At 41.6% G+C, this 21,467-nt stretch overlaps 1 protein-coding gene across 3 annotated transcripts; it reads left to right on the top strand.

Moving 5' to 3' along the window:
* Positions 1 to 48: 48 nt before the first annotated feature.
* E(bx) (nucleosome-remodeling factor subunit NURF301 E(bx)) lies at positions 49 to 21,391 on the top strand. 3 transcript variants are annotated; one of them, XM_012376947.2, is made up of 25 exons: positions 49 to 185; positions 618 to 2,771; positions 3,280 to 3,562; positions 3,824 to 4,032; positions 4,264 to 4,614; positions 4,703 to 5,863; positions 5,976 to 6,166; positions 6,827 to 8,327; positions 8,622 to 8,757; positions 9,294 to 9,589; positions 9,769 to 9,906; positions 9,994 to 10,101; positions 10,264 to 10,472; positions 10,592 to 10,816; positions 10,999 to 11,221; positions 11,338 to 11,646; positions 11,725 to 11,955; positions 12,082 to 12,315; positions 13,013 to 13,349; positions 14,445 to 14,652; positions 15,324 to 15,589; positions 17,778 to 17,945; positions 18,521 to 18,716; positions 18,976 to 19,060; positions 19,244 to 21,391. In XM_012376947.2, the coding sequence occupies exons 2-25, from the start codon at positions 1,691 to 1,693 to the stop codon at positions 19,444 to 19,446; spliced, it is 8,349 nt and encodes a 2,782-aa protein (XP_012232370.1). In that variant the 5' UTR covers positions 49 to 185; positions 618 to 1,690; the 3' UTR covers positions 19,447 to 21,391. The 3 variants fall into 3 exon arrangements, with proteins under 3 accessions (XP_012232370.1, XP_012232372.1, XP_012232371.1); XM_012376949.2 differs by lacking the exon at positions 49 to 185 and having other exon boundaries at positions 290 to 2,771; positions 13,058 to 13,349; XM_012376948.2 differs by lacking the exon at positions 49 to 185 and having other exon boundaries at positions 291 to 2,771; positions 9,327 to 9,589.
* The last annotated feature ends 76 nt before the right edge of the window (positions 21,392 to 21,467 follow it).

The following is a 21,467-nucleotide window of genomic DNA, read 5'->3' as shown; positions in this document are numbered from 1 at the left end:
ATCTCACTCGCTCTCTTCGCTCGCACTCGCGCACTCTCGCGTCTCGTCCCTGACGGTGACCATGTTTTTTTTTCACATTGTATCATGGCCGACTATGATTTTCATCGCGTTGTAATTGAGCTGTCTGCCGTTAGATGCCGCTACGGCGCCGTCAAACATGTAGAAAATCGCACGATTCTTTGCCGGTAAGAATAATTTCGTCATAAATTTATTAGTATAATTTTTTTTAAAGATTTAGGACAATGAACTTTTTATTCAAACGAGTATAAGAATTGTCTAATTTCTCTATACTTGTGTTTCTATCCATCGAATTGAAAAAAAGCTCGTTTTTATATATGTGGAAGTATAAAAAAAATGACGAAAGATGGCGCGGCAGTTGTAAATTTTATTTTCTTAAAATTTACACGAGCTGTTGTAGCGGGAGAAAAAATTCCAAAATCTGCGCAACTTTTATCAAAATGAAAATGTATCACGCTCGAAAATGTGATTTTACTTGCGTCGTGAAATCTTATCGATCGAGAATGTGCAGAAAATGGCGACACGGTCGGATTGCGTTAGCGAGTGTCCTCTGACGTGACTTGGTGTACTAAGGTTAGATTCTTGTGTGTGGTTTACAGGTAACAGCCGGGTGTACGTTGCGTACAAAGACACAAAAGGAACCGAGAGACGGAGGTGTCTCGCCTACTCGTTCGACGCAAATGCTCGCAATTCCCGACGAATCTGCCATCAACTTTTTTTTTCGTCAGATACCGCTGTGCTCGTTGCTTCGAAATTTTGGTTAGAATTGAGTTTTTTTCGAAAACGCGACGCGTGCATGTCGCCACCTATCGCATATGCCTGTATAATAGATACGACGGGAAGTTACGGCGAAAGTGATTGGCGTTCGCAGGCATCTCGGTTGAATTGGATAATCGGGGGAAATCGATCGCGTGCGTCCTGTAACGCGCATTAAAAGCGAGATCGGCTGTGTTTTGAGTGATCATCGAGTCGTCGAGTGTGAAAAGGACGCGGCGCGACGACGATTTGGCCATTTTCGGTAGAGTAGCTGGTCGACGAGCGGCCGACATGGCGGATCACCGATGAGCCAATCGCGGAGCCGCTCTCTCGGGCAGCTCCGCCATTCAACGACGACGACTCCGTTCGTCGCGCAGCTAGTGACCCCCCTCTGGCGTAGTTCGCGTCATTCGCCGTCGCCGATCTCGCTATCGAATTTGGCGAGGATTTTTTTCGCGGTACGCGGTGCGGCGAACGAGAAACTGTGCACGGGCGTGCTGACGAGCAGTGAGCGCGGCAGCGTGTATACGACCGAGATTTGCGTCGCGCCGCGGCGATTGTTTTTGGTCACGTGACCGCGCGGAACGACGGTGTGCCGTGAGAAATGGCGCAAAGATCAGAGTGCATCAGACATCATGGATGGATCCAGTTCGTTGCCGCGGGGATGTCACTTGTGTTTGTTTACAAGCGCGCGGACACGCGCGCCACGTGTTGAGTGAGCAGGCAAGACACGGAGCGGAGAGAGGAGAGGAGAGAAGAAACGAAAAAGAGGAGGAGGTGATAAGCGGAAGGTAGACAATCAGGCGTGTAAATCCAAACGGCGATTCCTCGGAACACGGCGAGGCCCGTTTCCAAAAAGAAGACTGTTAACCGCCTGAGCGACTATCGCAACGATCACGGTAACGAGCGAGTAACAATGACGGGTAGAGGTTCGAAGAGGCGAGGGCGTCCGCCCAAGTCCGTGGTGATGGAGCGTCCAAAGAAATTTCAGTATCATCTAATGAAAAAGCCTAAGTATTTGCAGAACCGAACTGCGACGGGGACACTCGTCGGCGGCACCGAGACGCCGGGCTCGCAGCCGAGCACGCCGACAGCATCGCGGCCGACGTCACCGTCGGTCGAGAGCGAGGAGAGCAGCAAGCGCAGCACTAGGAATCAACGAAACAAATCGCGGGGTGCGCGCGACAGGCACTCCCGCAAGGGCGGTCATTCCGGACCCGGGGGAGGCGCCTATCAGCGTCGCGGCTACAATCCCAATGTGGACTATCACGATTCCGAGTACCATTATGGCTCAGATTTTGGCGACGAGTCGAGCGAGAAGAGCGAGGTGGAGGAGGATCCCATTCAGAGTGATGTGGATACCTCTGAGAGTATAGAGGAACCGGATCCTTCGAGCGACAGCGACTTTTCACTTTCCAGTTATAGTACCACCAGTGGCACACCCAGGAAAATGTTGCTCGGTCAGCAGCGGCCGCCAAGTCCTGAACCGTTATGGCTACAGAGCAGAGAATTGCCATCGTTAGTATTACCCAAGTCTTCAGACGACTTGTTGGTTCCTAAGGAGCTGGTTATGCCCTCGCTTTCTGTCTATGAGGTGCTCAGGCACTTTCGTAGCTTGGTACGCCTCTCATCCTTCAGATTCGAGGACTTTTGCGCCGCTCTCATGTGCGAAGATCAGACAAACTTGTTGGCGGAGATCCACATCATGCTGATTAAGGCACTACTGAGAGAGGAGGACTCGCAGCAGACGCATTTCGGTCCGTTGGACCAGAAGGACTCGGTGAACGTTAGCCTGTATTTCGTGGACTCTATGACATGGCCTGAAGTGTTACGTTCTTACGTAGAAAGCGACAAGGGCTATGATCAAAATATTTTACAGATATTAGCCACAACTGAATATCCTTTTACTGCCATTGAGGATAGAATCAAGGTTCTACAATTTTTAACAGATCAGTTTCTTATTACGAATCCTGTGAGGGAGGACTTGTTGCATGAAGGTACAGTAGAATCCATTTTTCTAATATAATGTAATATATTTTATCTACTGTAGCTTCTCTCTTGGGCATTGATTGTATCTAAAATCAGCAAGGAGAAAGTTTACTATGTCCATGCTGATGTTTTAGTAATTGTAATGTAAAACTCGTACAGTTTTTAGAATAGTAGTTATTGATTTATAATAAGCATAGAGACTTGATTCTCTGTCTATTTCATGTTCGAAACACGTTTAATAAGATTAAGTATCATTGTGTTAACAAGCTGATGTAATTTTGTAATGTAATTCGAGTTCTATTACACTTACAAATAATTTCTATATTTCGTACAAACACTTGAGAACTATTTTTAAATTTCATGTTTTATTTTTTAAAACAGATACTTAGTATAACCTATATTTTTAAAAATTGATTTTTATTTACAATATTTACGGAATTTGACAAGTTAATTTTAGAATTTTGCAGTGATTACAAGTTATTGTGAAACAAGAAGTAAGAAGAATTTGTTTTACAGGAAATATGCATTATGACGATCACTGCAGAGTATGCCATCGGCTAGGAGACTTGTTGTGTTGTGAGACTTGTCCAGCTGTATTTCATTTGGAATGTGTGGAACCGCCGTTGGTTGATGTTCCTACTGAAGATTGGCAATGTAGCACGTGTAAAGCTCACAAAGTAACTGGTGTCGTAGATTGTATTCCCGACGTGGAGAAGAATGGATCGCTGTGCAGACAAGAGCACTTGGGATTTGACAGACACGGCAGAAAGTACTGGTTTCTGGCGAGAAGGGTTTTCGTGTAAGTCGTGTTTCCATGTATTTGCAAATTTAGAGACAACTAAAAGTTTTTGCAATGTTCTAGTTGGTAACTCTTTGCGATTGTACATTATATAAAACTGCAGGAGGAAACTTTATACTCAAGAAAAATAAATTTTATATTTTTCGAGAATTATTCAGAATTCTTTACAGGATTTTCTTTGATGAAATTTCCAATTTATTGCAGATGCATGTTAATGTAGACTTTTTTTCATTAATTATTTATTGTAATTTTATTTTCTAGTGAAAACGAAGATGGTGAAGTGTGGTATTACAGTACGCCGTTGCAGCTAGAAGAACTAATGCTTGCCTTAGATCAGAACGAAATGGAAGTAGCGCTTTATCGCGAATTGTCAGATTACAAAGACGAAATAGTCCGTCAAATGGAGCTCACGGAATCTATCACTAATCAATTCAAGGGAAACAAGAAATCGTACTTGGAAGTAGAAAACAGTAAGAATTATTATTTTCAATTATTTCTTTAAAATTGTTTCCATCAAGTGAGCGTTAAATGTCAAAGAGATTAATTAATATGATTTCTTATTTTTCATTTAATTGGCATTGACACGCGCGCGCGTGGATGTTAAACTTATTGAAATATACATAGCAGTTTAATATCTGATATATTGTACTAATGTTAAATAAATATTGACAATCGCTTATTTTTGTTGAAATTTTTTTCAGGCCTTATTCAAAAGGTACAAAAGGAACGACAGGAGAAGCAGGAGAAGGAAGAGGAAGAAAAGAAGGAGAAGCAGAGGCAGGAGGCGGAGGAGATGATACGCAGAATGCACGAGGGCACAGACTCTCTCGAAGAACGTATGGCGGTTACGACGGAGGGTGAAGCTAAAATATCCAGCGAGGAGTCAACTCCGGCTATGCAGGTGCCCGAGGTGGTCGGCGAAACCGTTGAGGTCGACGCCGACGCCTCGTTGACTGCTATGGATAAAAACACGAAAACCAGCGCTTCTACATCATCGTCCGAGGACGTTGACGAAGAGACGTTGGAAGAAGAGGAGAAAATTGGCAAGGACGGTGAGTAGCGAGCTTAAGACTGCAAGATATCGTCGCTACAATCGATTGCTTTCTTCACGTAAAATAAATTTGTGCTCTTCCGTTTCAGGCAAGAAACATACCATCGTGACGAGATCGAAAACCGGCTCGCTCCAACCGCGGACCTTCAACATGGACGACCTGAAGAGGCGCAGCACGGCGCCGCTGTCGAAGGAGGAGCTGGAGAAGCTGGACAAGAGTCTGAAGGACACCGAGGGCGACGGCACCAGACTAACGCGTCAGAAAGCGCATCAAATCGCGTCCGGCACGCACTTGTTCAAGCTCGGCATGGATAACAACTTCAAGTCGTACGTGAATCAGTACAGCACGAATCCCGTCGCGCTGAACAAGACGCAGCGGAACGAGGAGCGCGACAAGAAGCGCCACTTGTCGCACAAGTTCTCGCTCACGCAGGTGTCGGAGTTCAAGTGGGTGGGCAGTCTAACGGGCACCCGCGCCCTGCTGGTCAGCACGCTGCGCCAGACGATTCTGCAGCTGGAGAGCAACATCCAGGCGCCGTTCATGCACACGAACTGGCCGCTGCTGCGGAAGCCGTGGACCACGGCGGTGGGCGCCTGCGTGAACCCGCGCGACTTCGCGCGCACTCTCATCGTTCTGCAGGCGTGCATCAAGTCCGTGGTGTTCGCCAGCGTGTGGCACGATCAGCTCGGCCACGTGAAGCTGCAGCGGGTGACCGCGCTCGAGCGCGAGGAGAAGAAGCGGCAGGACAAGAAGGAGAAGAAGGAGAAGGAGGACGAGGAGGAGCGCAATCGGCTCTTCAACTTCGTCAAGTACACCCTCGGTCTGAAGCATCAGGTGTGGAAGCAGAAGGGCGAGGAGTACCGGGTGCACGGCCAGGGTGGCTGGCTCTGGGTGTCGGCTAGCCGCCGCTACCGATTCTCGGAGATGGCGAAGCTGGGCCTGCGCGCCGGTCCGCAGAAAATCATGGTGCAGATCAGGGATCAGGGTGGTCTGAAGATCCTCGCGGTCGATCCGCCCACTTACGAGTTCCTCGTTAAGGAATACTGCGTGGACAAAACGGAGAACGGCATCGTGAAGCAGGAAGTGAAGGAGGAGAACGCGGAGAACGACGCGATTAAGCAGGAGTGCAAAGTGGAGAATGTGAAGAAGGAGACTGCGGCCGACGGCGAGGCAACTGGCGTCGATTCTTCCTCGTCGGCAAAATCAGAGTCCCAGACTGTCAAACAGGAAACGAAAATGAATCTGTCATGTATGTATCGAGTTCTGTGGATATTTTTTAGTATAATTTTTAATGTAGCATAACTGAAACAAATGGAATTGCATTTTATTCATTAAGAATACTAATGAGAGAAAATTTGCAGTTTTAGCCGGCATGAAAATTGAGAAAGTTTTCACACCGATTACTGAATTTGAAGAGATCGACATCACCAAGGCGTTAATCACTCCTGGAAGATTGCATTATCCTAAAATTGCAAAGAAGACAAGAATCGATGATTTTCTGGCACGCAGGACACATTTGAAGCTGTTGGAAGAAAGAAGATTGCTGCAGTCTGTAAGTACATGTCTCTGTTGGATATAAATATCCAATATTATACATATTACTTCAACTTTTACCAAAAAGCAAACTTGGTTTACAATAAATTACCTTATCGCACTCATGTCTCTTGATCAAAAATTGTTCCATATTGCTTTTTATAATACTAAAAATCTCGTCTTATCTAATAAAAATAATGCTGCATAATATTTCTCTACTTTGATTTTAATATAAACATAGATACACATAAAACATAACAAAACATATTGAACTTACAATTTCATAGCACATCTTAATTTTGCTCTTATGTTTATCTAAGATCGTCTCATTTTTTTATCACAGATCATGCCTAAACCTTGTCCTTTGTTTAGCCTATCTTCTTTCTTTTCTCTTTCTCTTACCTGTCTTGTATTTCCTGTTGTATTTATTATCTACGCCTTTTATCTACCGCTTTTCTTTCCTTATCTCTTTATCCTTTCACAATTTCCTCAAAACATTTTTCCTTATCCTATTAATTATCCTATCACTTATCCTATTAATTTTTCTTTTGAATGATAAAATAAATAATACATCTGTCGCGCGTGTGTTTGACGAGTATTTTCTAATCACAAAACAAAAACAATGTTATAAATTCTATATCATTACACTGAAATATCTGTACTATTTGTAAATTTGCAGGAGAAGTTGAAAGAACCGGCGAGTCAGACGGCAAATCAAAAAGGTGGCGATGGAGATTCCTCGGAGATGGACATCGAGAATCACGAAGAGAATGATGCAGATGGGAATGGCGCTGTCGGCGGCGGCGGAGACGGCTCTCTGCAGGCTCTGCTGTCGTCGTCCGTCGGCAAGCAGCAGCAAGCGTGCAAAACGGGAACTGTGTCCGCGTCGACGAAGGAAATGTTGGTGTCAGTCGGCAAACGTATCCAGCAGACGCGGAAGCAGTACGCGGATCTTCTCAAGTTCTGCAAGAACGGTGGCTGTTACTCGCGCTACTGTAACGCGACCAACGTCGGCAACAAGAACAACATCGTGCACATCGTCGCCGCGCAGACCTCCGAAACCTGCTACTCGCCGCTGTGCATGAAGAAAATGCGCCTGAAGCGCGAGCTCATCGTGCTGATGCGTAAAGCGAACGCGCTCAACAACCACCAGTCCTTCTCCGTCTCGTCTTCGCCGCAGGCGAGCGTGAAAACCGAGGTCCTGGACGAGTCGAAGGACGCGATCAGGCGGGACTTGGAATCGGCAGTGGCGTCGGCGACCCACTGCAACGAGGAGGCGACGGCGACGAACGTGACCAAGTCGAAGGACACCGCTGCCTCCTCGCCACCCGCGAAGAAGATCAAGCTCGAGAACGAGAAGACGGAGACGAGCGCGGACGTGACGACCGTGACGACGAGCAACGTCGTCACGACGACGACGACAATCACGACGACTCAGCAGACGGTACAGAGCGCGGCGGGTGGCGCGGCGCAGGGACACTCCACCGTTAATCGCAATTCCGTGACCGTCTCGTCGTCGTCCGAAGTCACGACCACGACGACGAACAAGAGCGGCGCGAAGACGGTGATGATTGTGAACCGTAGAGGAAGAACGGTGCAGCGTAGCGCGGTCACCAAAGAGCTGCACGCCGACGGCAGCGAGCGTATTTACACGGCGACGTCGACGGAGGGCAAGGTGTATCTGAAGAAGGTCGCCATCTCGCTGGCGGATCGCAGAAAGAAACGCACGCCGGTCAAGTATCCTCTCTGCTCGACCTTCTGCACGAAGAACAAGCACCGCAGCATATTGGTGCTGCCGCAACACGAGCTGAGGAAGCTGTCTCGCGTCGGCGGCAAGATACCCGTGCAGGGATTCCATCATCAGGCCAAGGCGAATCTCTCGGTGTGGCCGTATCCGTGTCCGCGGCCTCTGTTCAAAACGTGCTGGTTGTACAGAACTGTCGGCCTAAAATCACTGGCCGCGGCGGCGATTCAGCTTAGAATACTCTGGGGATGTCTAAGGTGGGACGACATGGCGGCCAAGCCGATGTCCACCGATGGCAAGAATCAGATCACCACCGACACCGAGATCATGTCGCTGGAGATACTGAAGCACCGCCATGTCGGGCAGTTCCTCGACAGAACGCAGTACTTGCGCAGGAAGGTCGTTATACCTCTCGAGCTTCCGAAACAAGTCAGAGGTTTGTGGATCATTTATTGAACGATCAGTGATTTCGAATTTTGAGAATAAATTGCTTGTCTTTCCAACGGGCAAATATTTCTTCCTCGAAGTTGTAGTAAAGTTTAGGAAACGAAATTACTTATTACGCGATTCAATACTTGACGATGACAAAAAAAGAGAATAGAAACCGGAAGCGCGGCTGTTGGAACAAATATTTTTTCACAATTTTAATTAGACAATTCGCTTGATATATTCTTGATCGCGAAATTTATACTTGCTGCATTGTATATTTATGTGCAAAAAAATTGCGCAGAGGTGACGTCCATAAGAAGCGGTTTGAGGAAACGAAAGCGTCCGGAATCTCCGCAGAGCACCGAGCCACAGGTGACCGAAGAATGGGTCGACGAGGACAAGCTGGAGCTCTGGGAGATCAAGCAATACGGAGACAGGTATACGATCGGCGAGCGTTTGTCGCAGCGCGTGTCTAACGACAAAATATTTTGCATGTTGTTTCACGTCGCTAGCGTTTGTGAAATTGTCTCTAAAATATTTTTCTCATCTTCTCATCCGGCTACTGGTCGACTTCGTCGAGTTTGTTCAAGTTCACGAATGTTAAACATCTTCTTAAGCGACTTTCAAATTGATTTTCAGTAGAAAATTCCTTTTCAATTTTATATTTCGAGATTAGAAATGTATTTATCATAGAAGACAACGTTTCCACATTTACGCGCAATGGGGTTTTTCTTTCTTCAGCGGTATAATTTTATTTTGTAAACAGTTTTTCAGGAGGTTGAGTATCAATTTTGCCGATATCTCTGGATTTTTTCACTTGAACGAACTACGCTGTGTAAAGCAGGCCTCTGTTCATGCTTTCGAGAATCATGAAATCGTTTCAAAATGGACTGACTTGCTTTTAACCCTTGCTTGCTTCTTTTCTTCCACTGGGAACTAACCCTCCGCTTGGTGTGTCTGTCCTTGTCTCCAGGTTAGAGAAGGCTAATGCCCAGATTATTACTAGGAGTCGTTCAGGAGTGCCGCAGTCGGTGGTTGTTAGCGGCAACAAAACCGGCGCCGCCAGCGGCACGGCCGGTCTGGCTGGCGAGCAGCTCGTGATCGGCAAAGCGACACCGGAAGAGATCAAGGAGAAGATGGAGCAGCAGCTGCGCATGCAGCGAGCGGCCCATCAGCAGAAGCGTGCCCTGGAAACTCTCAAGAGCCAGCCGGCGAACTCGACGTCGCCCGCCACGCAACTCGTCAAAGTCACAGCTAATTCCTCTCACGGTAGGTTAGCCGGACTACTGACGCGAGGAAGAATAATCAAATTGCACGCAGTAACATCCGTTTCAATCTTGTTCGTTGAAATTTGATTTCGGAGCATCACGCATTTAACAATTTCAACGGTCAATGAAGCGAATTATCGATTAAAAAGACAACTGCGTAACACCGAATTCTTTTTCTAGACGGCACAGTTAAATTAGTTTCGAAGGTCGCGATTCCGGCAAATCCGAATAGCACCAAGTCGCAACTGACGTCTCTCTTGACGACGCCCACGCAGAACAAGACTTTCCTTGGTACACGGCGAATTTACATGACGAAATGTGAGTATCTAGTCGTTTTGTTCTTATCTCTAGATGCGTGCTACTTGTACGTGTCAAACTGACGTTGGCATCGTCCGACATTTTCAGCAGCCGACGGAACCACTAAAGTAGTGACCGGTCCTACCAGCATCTTGCCGAAGACGTCGCAACCCCAAGCGGTGAATCAGCAATCTCTGATCAGAGTCACGCAAGCAGGTACTTGTTGTTTGAAACAATATTTGTAGAATGGACATTTGTTGTTGAAAAATCAGCAAAAGTAACGTGCTCGTCGGGAAAGGCTTGATTGTGCGAAATATCTTGTGATTCATTCACTTTGACAGTTTGATGATAATTTTTATTGACATTGCATTATTCCAGGCACCAACACGCCTGTGCAAGTGCAGCAAAGAGTGCAAATTCTCAGAGGGCCGGACGGAAAGTTGCAGGTCCGCGGCTTGTTGCCCGGCCAGCAGTTGGTTCAGATGCCCGACGGGAAGCTGCACGTGCTGAACGTAAGCCAAACAGTGGGCACTCCGCTTGCGCAATGCGTGCAATCGAATTCGACGACGTCTACGGTCACTTCGCAGGTAATTCACTGGAAAATATATTCCCGGAATGCTTCGTAATGGCGAAAATAGAGCGGGAAAAACGATAGACATTTGAATATTTCATCCAATTCGTCAATTTACAAATGGTCGTCTTTCAGACGAAGACTGCGACCACTGCTAGCCCGGCCAAAGCGGCGACTTCCGAGAGTGCGACTGCGACTAAAACCAACACGAGTCCTAAAGTGAATTCGACGGCGCAACAGGCGCAATCGCCGCAGGTCGTTCAGCGCGTGAAAGCCACGACTGTGACTCTGGCCGCGGCCACGCCGACCCAAGCGACGAAGAACACGATCGTGGTTGCCAACACGGGACAGGCAGCACAGGTGACGATCCTAACAGTTGATTACATAAACAATCATCGCGAATTAATCTTCAGAACGATATTGTTGAAGCCGTAAAAGATACTATTTTGTTATTTTTCTTATTCAAAATTCATTTATCTATAACAAAATTGTTTATCGAGTATCATTTTGTTGGAGAATATTATAGTGATTTTTTATTATAGGTAATATCTTCGGGCGCACAAGTGATAAGCGGCAATCAGATAGTCGTCACGAATGCAAATTTGGCGCAACAATTGGCGACGGGCAAGGCGCAATTGACAACGATTGGAGGCCATCAAGTGGTGATACGTAGCACACCCACTGGAAATCAAATTGTGCAGCTGAATTCGACGAACAGCGGTATAATTGTGAAGGGCACCGTCGCCACCAGCAAGCCGCAGCAGGGTTAGTTATTTCGATTAGTTTACTCGCACATTTTTGCGAAGGAAAGAATCGAGGAAGCTTGAAGGAAGTGAATCTCAATGAGGAATACTGCATGTGTGATGAAATTGTGCTTCTAGTGTTGCAAGCTACGCAAACCACGACGATTGCGGCCGCTGGCACGAACGCGACGACCACCACGGCGACCACCTCCACCGCGTCGACGGTGACGACCAGTCAGAGCCCCGCTGTGGCGCCCGCCCCCGGCAGCATCGAAGCTTCCTTGCTGGCGGGACAACCGCCCGGCACGGTGATTAAGTGCGTCACGGCGCAGGTGATTCAGACGACCGAAGGTCCGCGAATTGTGCTGCAAGGTCTCCAAGGCGCGGATTTCACGGCGCAACAGTTGAGCATGGTGCAGGCGCAGGTGAAGCAGCAGCTTCTCAAAGGTGAGGCGTCTAAAAATCTCGAGACACGCGGTCTGCGCGACGAGTGGTCGAATATTAAAGATGCTGTATCGCTTGTAGCGCATGCGACGACCGGCAAGCAAGGCGTGTTGGGTCCCACGAAAATTTATTTAGCCGTTCAACCGGCACAGCCGTCTAACAATCAGCAGCAGCAGCAGCAGCAGCAGCCTCAGCCTCAGCCTCAGGCTCAGGCTCAGACTCAGACTTCGCAGGCTTCGTCGACAGCGAGCACTCCTGTCGCGTCGACTCCGAAGCAGCAACAATCCACAGTTTCTCCACCGCCTGCTGCTGGTACGCTAGTTTTTTCATTTCTCCAAGCATTTGATAAATAATACTGAATGTACTTATTCTTGAAACAATAGAATAAGTTCATTATTATTGGTATTTGCAACGCTGTGCATGGTTCTTGTTGTTTAGAACCACAAGGAGCCACCGAAAGCATTCCAGAACTTCCACAAACAGTAACAGCAAAATCAGCGGAGAAGCCGAAAGTGGTCGTTCAGCACGTGGGACGCGTCGCGAATGCGACCGAGGATGACAGCCAGAAGGCAAATATAGCCAACGGCCAGCAACCTTCGTCACAGCCTCTGCAAGAGGAAAGCGACTCGGCGCCGAATAAATTTGTATTAACGCCGGACTACATTCAACAAAGTTAGTATGCAAAGTAATAAACGAGAGTTGTCAGAAGCAAGACATGTTCGGAGTAGTTTTTTTTTCGCAGTAGTTTTAACCAAAGAAAGTTTTAGAAATGTCTTTCGTGCCGCAAAATTTTCTCGAAAGTGTTTCTCATATGAATAAGTTGAAAAAAATTTGCTTTAACAATTCAATAATGTATATCTTTTTATAAATATATACATTATATAAAGAATCTTATACATAATCTATACATTATATATATATCAAAATATAAAAAATCTTTATATAAAGATATAAAATTTACACATTTTTGAAAAAGGAAGGAGAAAATTGAAAGACATGAGCTTGTAGATCAAAGCAGGTATTCGTGCTTGCTATCTGTTTATAAATAACAACAATATAACAAGGATGTTGGAATAAACAAGATATAAGATTGTTGACGCAGCTAGCAACGGACATACAAAGTATAAAAGCAGTAGGAGAAACATCTGCGAGAAAATGGCGATTTGCAACAGAATAAGTACGATTAAAGTAGACAATATTGTGATACGCCCGAAACGTTAAGTACAAACATCTGCTTTGGCCTACAAGCCCATATTTCTTTTAATTTTTGAGTCTAATCAATACAGGCTTTGTATTTAACTCTTAAATGCAAAAGATATATTTTATATGTATGAGAATTTTCTTCTGACTCTTGTGCGAAATTTTTCAGCAATTAAAATTGCCTTGAAACAAGAAAACCTCAATCCGGAGATAGAAGAGAAGTTGTTGCAGTTGCAACGTTACCAAGAGAAGCAGATGAAAGGCGGCGTAGAGAACTCGATGACCAGCAATCAAACGCACCACAACTCGCCCGTGGTGACGACGCCGCGTCCGCCATCGCGCAAACGACCGGCACCAACGTCGAACATTCCAACGGCGGCGGCGATGACGACGCCGACAAGCGTACAAGCGTCTGGTGGCAGCGAAGATAAAGATGACAAAGATTGGATAGAAACGCCTAGAAAGAGACCTGCGCTGAAGCAAGAAAATCGCGAAACGACCCCAAAGTAAGCACACGAATTGATATACTCGGGTGCAATACAATAATGCAATGCAACGTAGTAGTGCAATTTGGCTGTATACTTTAATGTTTCTTTCCTTTATGGTTGTTGTTACTCAAACCTCCAATAGTTGTTACTCAAACAACTCGATAATTGTCATGCAATATATCATTGTTTTATTTTCTTATTTATTTTTTTTATAATTTTCAACATACTTTTTAAAAACAATAAATTATTATTTTGTGTATTTCTGTTTTTTATTCTTTTTTTCAACGAAAGAATTGAATAAATTTGCACTATTGTATTAGGCAGTCCTACTAACCAAAGCTATGTATTGCGTTCATTTTGCTTTTATTTTTATAATGCGATACCATCCTTAACATTTCTAAATTTTAGATTTTTTTAAGGTTCTTTTTTCAGGCTTAAAATTTCCTTTCTTTATAATTTTATAGGTATGAATATATTGAAATGTGTTGTTAACATTTGTAAAAAAAAACACATCGAATTTAAATTGTAAAATTTCTAAATTTCTGAAACAAATGCATTGTTTTTTATTTTGTTTAATGTAATTTTAAAAATACAGCATAATAAAGCTTTATTTTCGTATTTTATTCCATTTTATTAAAGTATTGGCTTTAGTGTCATGAAGTATAGCGAATTCGGTATTGTGTATTTACATCCCAAGCACATATTTACAAATGTATTGCCTAGCAAAACAAGTACATTAAGCTACATTAGAGTTAAGAATGTTTTAATATCATGATGATGTCCTTTTGAAGACTATTGGCTAAAATATCGAAGGAGATCATCATTATTACATTTTTTGTTATGTATTTTGCAACTCTATGTTTCGCTTTTTTAATTCTTTTGCAAAAAACACTTTAAAAGATTGTATGCCATGCTGAGAGTAAAAGAATCTCAATAATGTGGCATACTAATAAAAATACTAAATAATTTTTATAAATAATATATAATATATAATTATAAATATTTTGTTAGTTTTATAAGAAATAAAATGTTTTGTAAGATGAGTAAGTTTATAAATATACTTATAAGCTTACCCATCATATATTTCTAAAAAAATATGACAATTACTTGCAGAGTACAAAAGCTATCAGAAACATTAGATAATGAGACATCGCCCAACAAGAATCGATCTGCAAAATTAAAAGACAGTCAAGAGCAACGAAGAAAGCAACAAGTTCACTCACGGATGCAGGTTTTATTGTTCCGGCATAAAGAGCTTCTTAAAAAAGATATTCTTAAGAAGAGAGCCTTGCTCGAGAAAGAACTTCAAATTGATATACAGGTAAATATGGCGCATTAATGTGTTACAAGTAGCACGTTATAAAATATATAAAATTAATATAACAAAACAAAGGAGGATTAAGAGCCAATGCAGGGTTTTGGTTGCAATGTTAAAATCTTCTTTTATTCAAAATGTTGAATATTTGTAAAGACTTTATTCTGTTATGTATTAAGACTTAAATGTCCTGAAGATGGTTGAAAGTTCGACCGAAACGTATGCTTTTCAACATTTTGAATAAAAGAAGATTTTAACATTGCAACCAAAGCCCTGCATTGGCTCTTCATCTTTCTTTGTTTTGTTATATTAATTTTTATGAGCCGAATCGTTCTAATAATTGATATAAAATTAAATTACACTTTATAACATATGATAGTAACGTAAAATCGCAAAGTCTCGTGTTGCCGAATTGAATCTCACGTGCATTCCTGCGATTTACAATTAACTTTAATCGTGTAACTTAGATGCAATAATTCTCCAGTTTGCCAAATCAATAACCATCTTAAAATGAAAGGAGCATTCTACAATACCATATGCGCGACTTCACTTAGAATAATGAATATAATGTCGTCACGATAATTTGGATCTGAAGTTCTTTGCCCGCATCAATTTTTTAAGATCAATAATTATTGAAATTTACAAAATGTTGTAATGCTGAATAAATATCATTGCAGAAGGACTTGTCAGCGGAACTTGCCACGAGGACGAAAGCAGAGAGACACAAGCAGGACGAGGTGAAGGTAGGCAGCGCCAAGCGAAAGGCCAATGCGCAAGCGACGCAACAGGTTAGCCCATCCCGCAGTGGTGGCGGCAGCAGGCCGAAGAAGCACAAAGCTCAAGGAAACAGCGCGACACCACCGAGCGGCTCGGCAGCAGCTGCGACTCGTATGAAGAAAGAGAAGCTGTACTGCTTGTGCAGAACTCCCTACGATGAGACTAAGTAAGATCTCAGAGCCATCTTGATTTAATATTTCAAGATATTTGTTCTCAGTATTCAAATTTTAACTAAAAAAAAGCTTTGTATTAAGTTGGTGCAAATGAAAAATGGCCGTTTTTTAATTTAAACTTTAGACTTTTATTTGACAAACTTAAAACTTGTTTTATTAATCGAAATAGTCTCCATCTACTTCAATGCACTTTTGCCAACGTGATACAAGTGCATCAATGCCATTCTTAAAGAAATCTGAAGAACGAGAGTCGATGAATTCGTGGAATGCATTTTTTATAAGTCTCTTCTTGAAAAATTTTCCCAGTGAAAAACCCATCCAGATGCTTAAATAGATGGTAATCTGTTGGTGAAATGTCTGGAGAATAAGGAGGATGAGGAAGAACTTCGAACCTCAACTCGTCTAGTTTTTTTTATGGTTTTTTTTTTGCAATGTGTAGTCTAAACCAGAGCTCGGAATTATTTCATCTTTTCGGCCGATTCTCGTGATATACGCCTCCTTTCCTCTCCTCACCGCGTGCGCGGCAGCCACTAGGGCCAGCGCCGCCGAGCGTTAGGAGCGGCGCTATCCAATTAATGTTAAAAAAATGTATTAAAAATATTTTTTTCCTCAATAGCAATAGTACCTCATGAGTAACGTAGAAATCTATTGAAATATTTGCAAATAAGTTCGTTCGGTTTTTGGTTGGTACTACTTTCAATGCCGACTTCACTCTTTTCCTTTCGGTACTATATTGTAACTAAATTCGACATTTGAAAGGTTATCTTTTACGTAAATTTTCCATAAAGTTTGCTTGGGCTAACATTAGTATTGTGTGCTTGGTACTTGTAAAAATGGAAGTGGACAAAGTGCATTATCGTCATATTTTGCGTTACTATTTCCAAAAAGGCAAGCGAGCTGCGGATGCTCATAAAAAAATATGCCGTGTATATGGGGATGATGCTCTAACAGAACGCGCATGCCAAAAATGGTTTGCCAAATTCCGTTCTAGAAATTTTGTATATTGCTTGATGTCGCCCTGAGATTAATTCGGATGATGTCAAGGCTTTCGTCGATAATAATTCATCCCAATCGGTGCAAGAGATTGCTACAGCACTCAATAGATCCCACACAAGCATTGAAAATTATTTGCGTAATAAATGTGTTATATTCCGTTATAAAAACCCGAACGAACTTATTTGCCAACTCAATATTTCCACATAATAAATTTAAAAGTGAAAAAAATATTTTTAATACATTTTTTTCACTTTTAATGATCAAGGGAGAAGAACCTAACATTTATCGGATAGCGCCGCTCTTAACGCTCGGCGGCGCTGGCCCTAGCGGTTGCCGCGCGCGCGGTAAGGAGAGGAAAGGAGGCATATACCACGAGAATCGGCCTAAAAGATGAAATAATTCCGAGCTCTGGTCTAAACGTTTCATCTTGTTCTTTTCTGTCAGTTCATGGGGAACCCATTCATCCAACTTTTTTACTTTTCCCGTGGCTTTTAAATGTCGAACGACAGTTGAATGATGGATACTGAGTCTTCCTGCAATTTCTCGAACCGTTGTTCTCGGATTTGCTTCAATCGTACTTATTAAAACGGCGTTGTCAATGACAGTGGGTGCATGCCCGCGAGGTAAAGTGTCGAGATTTGTGTTTCCAGACCGAAACTTTTTGAACCAACGCTTCGTCGTCCTTTCACTGGCAGAACCTTCGCCAAAAGCAGTATTAATGTTTCGCGTTGCCTCGGCCGCACTATGACCGAGTTTGAACTCATATAAATAAATTAAACGAATTTCTTTATTTTCCATGTTGCCTTTAATGCGAACTTCAATAATTAATACTGCAGTAAATAAATAAAGTTATGTGTACAAATTCACACTTAAGACACATATTTGTCAAATGGTATACATACAGCGCTATCTGAGTAAAGAAAGATGAATTACAAAGGAAAGTTTAATATACGAAAAACGGCCATTTCATTTGCACCAACTTAATATTTTAATTATGAGACACCGCTGATAAACTCGTGAAAAGAAACTTGTAATATTCTTTAAAATTCACTCGAATATTACATTTGAAATGACGATTGCATTGTATTGTATTGAATGACGAGCTACTTATAACATTATTTAATTAGCAAGGAGAGACTTTTGAGTATAAAATTAATAAACTCATAAATAACTCCTTTTTTGTAGATTTTATGTGGGATGCGACTTATGCAACAATTGGTTCCACGGTGACTGCGTGGGCATCACGGAAGAAATGAGCAAGTCTTTGTCAGAATTTGTTTGTACTGAATGCAGACATGCAAGAGATACGCAGGAACTGTACTGTTTGTGCAAACAGCCTTACGATGAATCTCAGTAAGTGTCTCTCGCGTTAATAACAATACAATACAATTACAATACAATTTTGTTAAAGTCACTCGCGCTCTGATATTTTTTCTCTCGTTCTTCCTTCTTTCAAATGACTTTCTTTCTTTCCTTAATTTCATACATTTAGATTCTTAATAATGAGATCAATGTATGTAATTTTCGTACACTTTAGTATCTCGAATCCGAGATCAGTGTACACTTTAAATATTGTCTCTAGTAGACGAATTAAGTTTCTATATGAAAAAATTAATAATTCTCGCACTAACATCCAGCGATGGCTCGAGATGCCTTTTAATATGTATTAATTTGATTTATATCATACGAGTCTAGTCCTTGTATCTTATAATTTTGTTAAAATTCAATAATATAATTTAAAATCTAAGTAATTTGACATAAAAGCATAATTAAAACCATAATTGTATCAATGTTGTGACGTGAAATATTTAAATCACATTAATTTATGAATGAATTTATACTCTCATATACTCTCTTAATGTATATTCACACAATTACTTTAATCGTGCAATTAGAGTCTGAAATAATGCGTCTTTTTCTTTCTGAAGGTTTTACATATGCTGTGACAAATGCCAAGATTGGTTTCACGGTCGATGCGTTGGCATTCTTCAATCGGAGGCCGACAACATCGACGAATACGTCTGTCCAAATTGCCAGCGAAATTCTTCTGTCAACTTCGCCAATATGAAAAACCTCAACGCGAAGGATCTCGATCTGCTGAAAAAATTAATCAAGCAGATACAGGTAAGTCATCTTCATCAAAATATTACTCAAGATTTATGCAAATTGATTCTACGATGATAATACGTTTGTCACCCTGTTTTGTATAACGATTATATAAAATAATGTACTAAGAAATACCATTTAAAACAATTTCTTTTTATCACTTGATTTTGTCCTTTCATTAATAATTAAAATAAAATTCTTAATAAGACAAAAGCAAGAATTTGAGTGAGTGATTTAAAGTGATTTAACATTTCTACTATCAATGCACTCGTTTCAGGGTCATAAAAGCGCATGGCCGTTCATGGAACCAGTGGATCCCAACGAAGCGCCAGATTATTACAAAGTAATAAAAGAACCAATGGGTAAGTATCGTGATTATAATTTAAACATTTTATCTCTATCTCTCTCTCTCTCTCTCTCTCCTCAGATTAATAACTTTAACATTACATTTTCTGAATACTAAAGTTATGCTTTGGCATTCATAAAATGTATATTTTTATATAAATGGCATAATTTTTAACTGTATGTCGGTTCGCGCATTTCAGACTTGCAGACCATCGAATTGAGGATAAACGATCGGTCCTACAAGAAATTGAGCGAGTTTATCGGCGACATGACAAAGATATTCGACAATTGTCGCTATTACAACCCGAAGGAGTCGCCGTTCTTCAAGTGCGCAGAGTCTCTGGAGACGTATTTCGTCCACAAAATCAAGAGTCTGAGGGAGAAGTTTTCCGAGGGGAAGTAAATCAATCAAAAAACACCGATGTAGCCGTATGTCAAATCGAATTGAATCGAAGTGGTAGTGCAGTAAAAATTTATTTAAAGCAGTGTGTTTCTCACGGAAAAAAAACGGAGAACAATTTGTGCCAGTATACATAGGAAAAAAAAATTGAAACTCTCAGAGTAGACTTAAGTGTGTAAAAGTAGAGAACGCACCGGTCTCCGCTATTTATTATAATTGTGTGAACATTCTCCTCTTATAAAATCACCCCCCCTTTTCCCTTTGCAATTTGCGAATTCTAAGTTCCGCATTGAGTGCTGTACGCAGTGTGAATTTTGGACCAGAACTTATAGCTCATGCTGTGCCGCCGTTGTTAGTTTTATTCGTAACGATGGACTTTTGCTGTCTATTGCTAAGTGAAAAAAAAAGAGAAAAGCCATATAGTACGATTAACATTTATTTTTTTAATAATTATATGAAATATAATTATATAAGATAATCTTTCTTTAGTTTTTCACCGGAAATCTCTATCATTTTTTATTTCCCACGTGTGGAAACATACAGGATTTGATAAATAGTGAGATCCGCTTTATCATCTATTTGTACTCTCCGCGATATTTTAAATACTCTCTATACAATTTCCCCCTCGAATAAATGCAAATAATATACAGTTGAAGAAGATGATGCATACACAAAAATGTGTACACAAGGTCACAAGTATTCATGTACATTGTGTAAACGTATTAAAATTGCATCTAAAGCGGATCTTACGAAATATGGATTCAATCTGGAATTATTTTTTTGTATTTTTTATAAAAAAAAAAAAGATAGGGAAAAAACATTATAAAGAGGAATGATATAAGTTTGTAATATATTGCGCCCATTTTATGTAAGAAATATTTAAATCGGTCTTTATTGATTTTACAGATTTATCTCACTTTTGCGAATAATGAAAACATTGCGTAAGATTCAGTTTAGTATGCATCTAAAGTAGATTGTATTAGATTATTTATCTTTAATATAGAACTTTATTGATATGAACAAATCTACCACGCAGATGTGTATCGTGTGAAATGCGTGAGTCTCGTAAAGCCGCCGATGCGAAGAAACGAATGATTGGTATATGAAATTAATATTATATACTAATCTAAAGTCGATCGAGGAAGAACGCAAGCTCTCGAGTGCGTAAACTTCCCGATTCCAAATCTCAATTGGAGGACTCGATCCGTACACGCTGATATTTCGTCTACGAAAAAAAAATCGCAATAGATTAGTTTGATTTACGTTTTTACACTGAACTCACAGTTAACTCTGTATATATATGCAAAACACAAACATACTTCAAACAGAATTTCGTGCGCGAACGCCCACGTTCGTTTTGAATTCGCGCAATAGTTGTAAGTTGTGGTTCAGAATTTGTGCGATATTCATCACGTTATGCTATTATTTATGATTGTACATATAATGCGCGACCACGTTTTCTCGAAAGTGAACTCTCGGTGCACGATACAAAAAGGAAAACGAGAAACGGTTGACCATCCGAGGAACATATTTGAGACTCCAAGAAAAATGCTACTACCACTACTACTTTATGGTATACCTGATAAGAAAAAAAGGGGAAAGAATAACATTTCTGTCACTATATAGCTGTAAGATTATTTTTTAGAATTACACGCATAATAAATTGTACAAATTCGTTTATCGTCTCATGCTCACACAGGTTAGCGATTACGATTCTATTTACTTATGCGTTGTTTTAATCACATAAATAAATTTTCTATGAAATTGTTTATAATTGATGACTCACATTTAGACGCTTAGATTGTAAGAAACAAAGCAGAAGAGATCTGCTATGTATATATACACAACATACACGACTACAACAGAGAAAGGAGATTTATCTGGAAGAGAAAATTGTAGATTTTTTTGATTTCTAAGCAAGGAGAAAATAAAAAACGAATGAAAAGTACAGAGGAGTTTGTTTCAATGAAATAATAAATTATTGCTCACATTTTAGTCGCTTGGTGATAAAAGAGGAAGAAAAG

Source organism: Linepithema humile, chromosome 6 (assembly GCF_040581485.1).
Source record: "Linepithema humile isolate Giens D197 chromosome 6, Lhum_UNIL_v1.0, whole genome shotgun sequence".
NCBI lineage: Eukaryota > Metazoa > Arthropoda > Insecta > Hymenoptera > Formicidae > Linepithema > Linepithema humile.
Note: the sequence above shows the minus strand (reverse complement) of the source record. Positions and strands in the feature narration are given on the sequence as shown.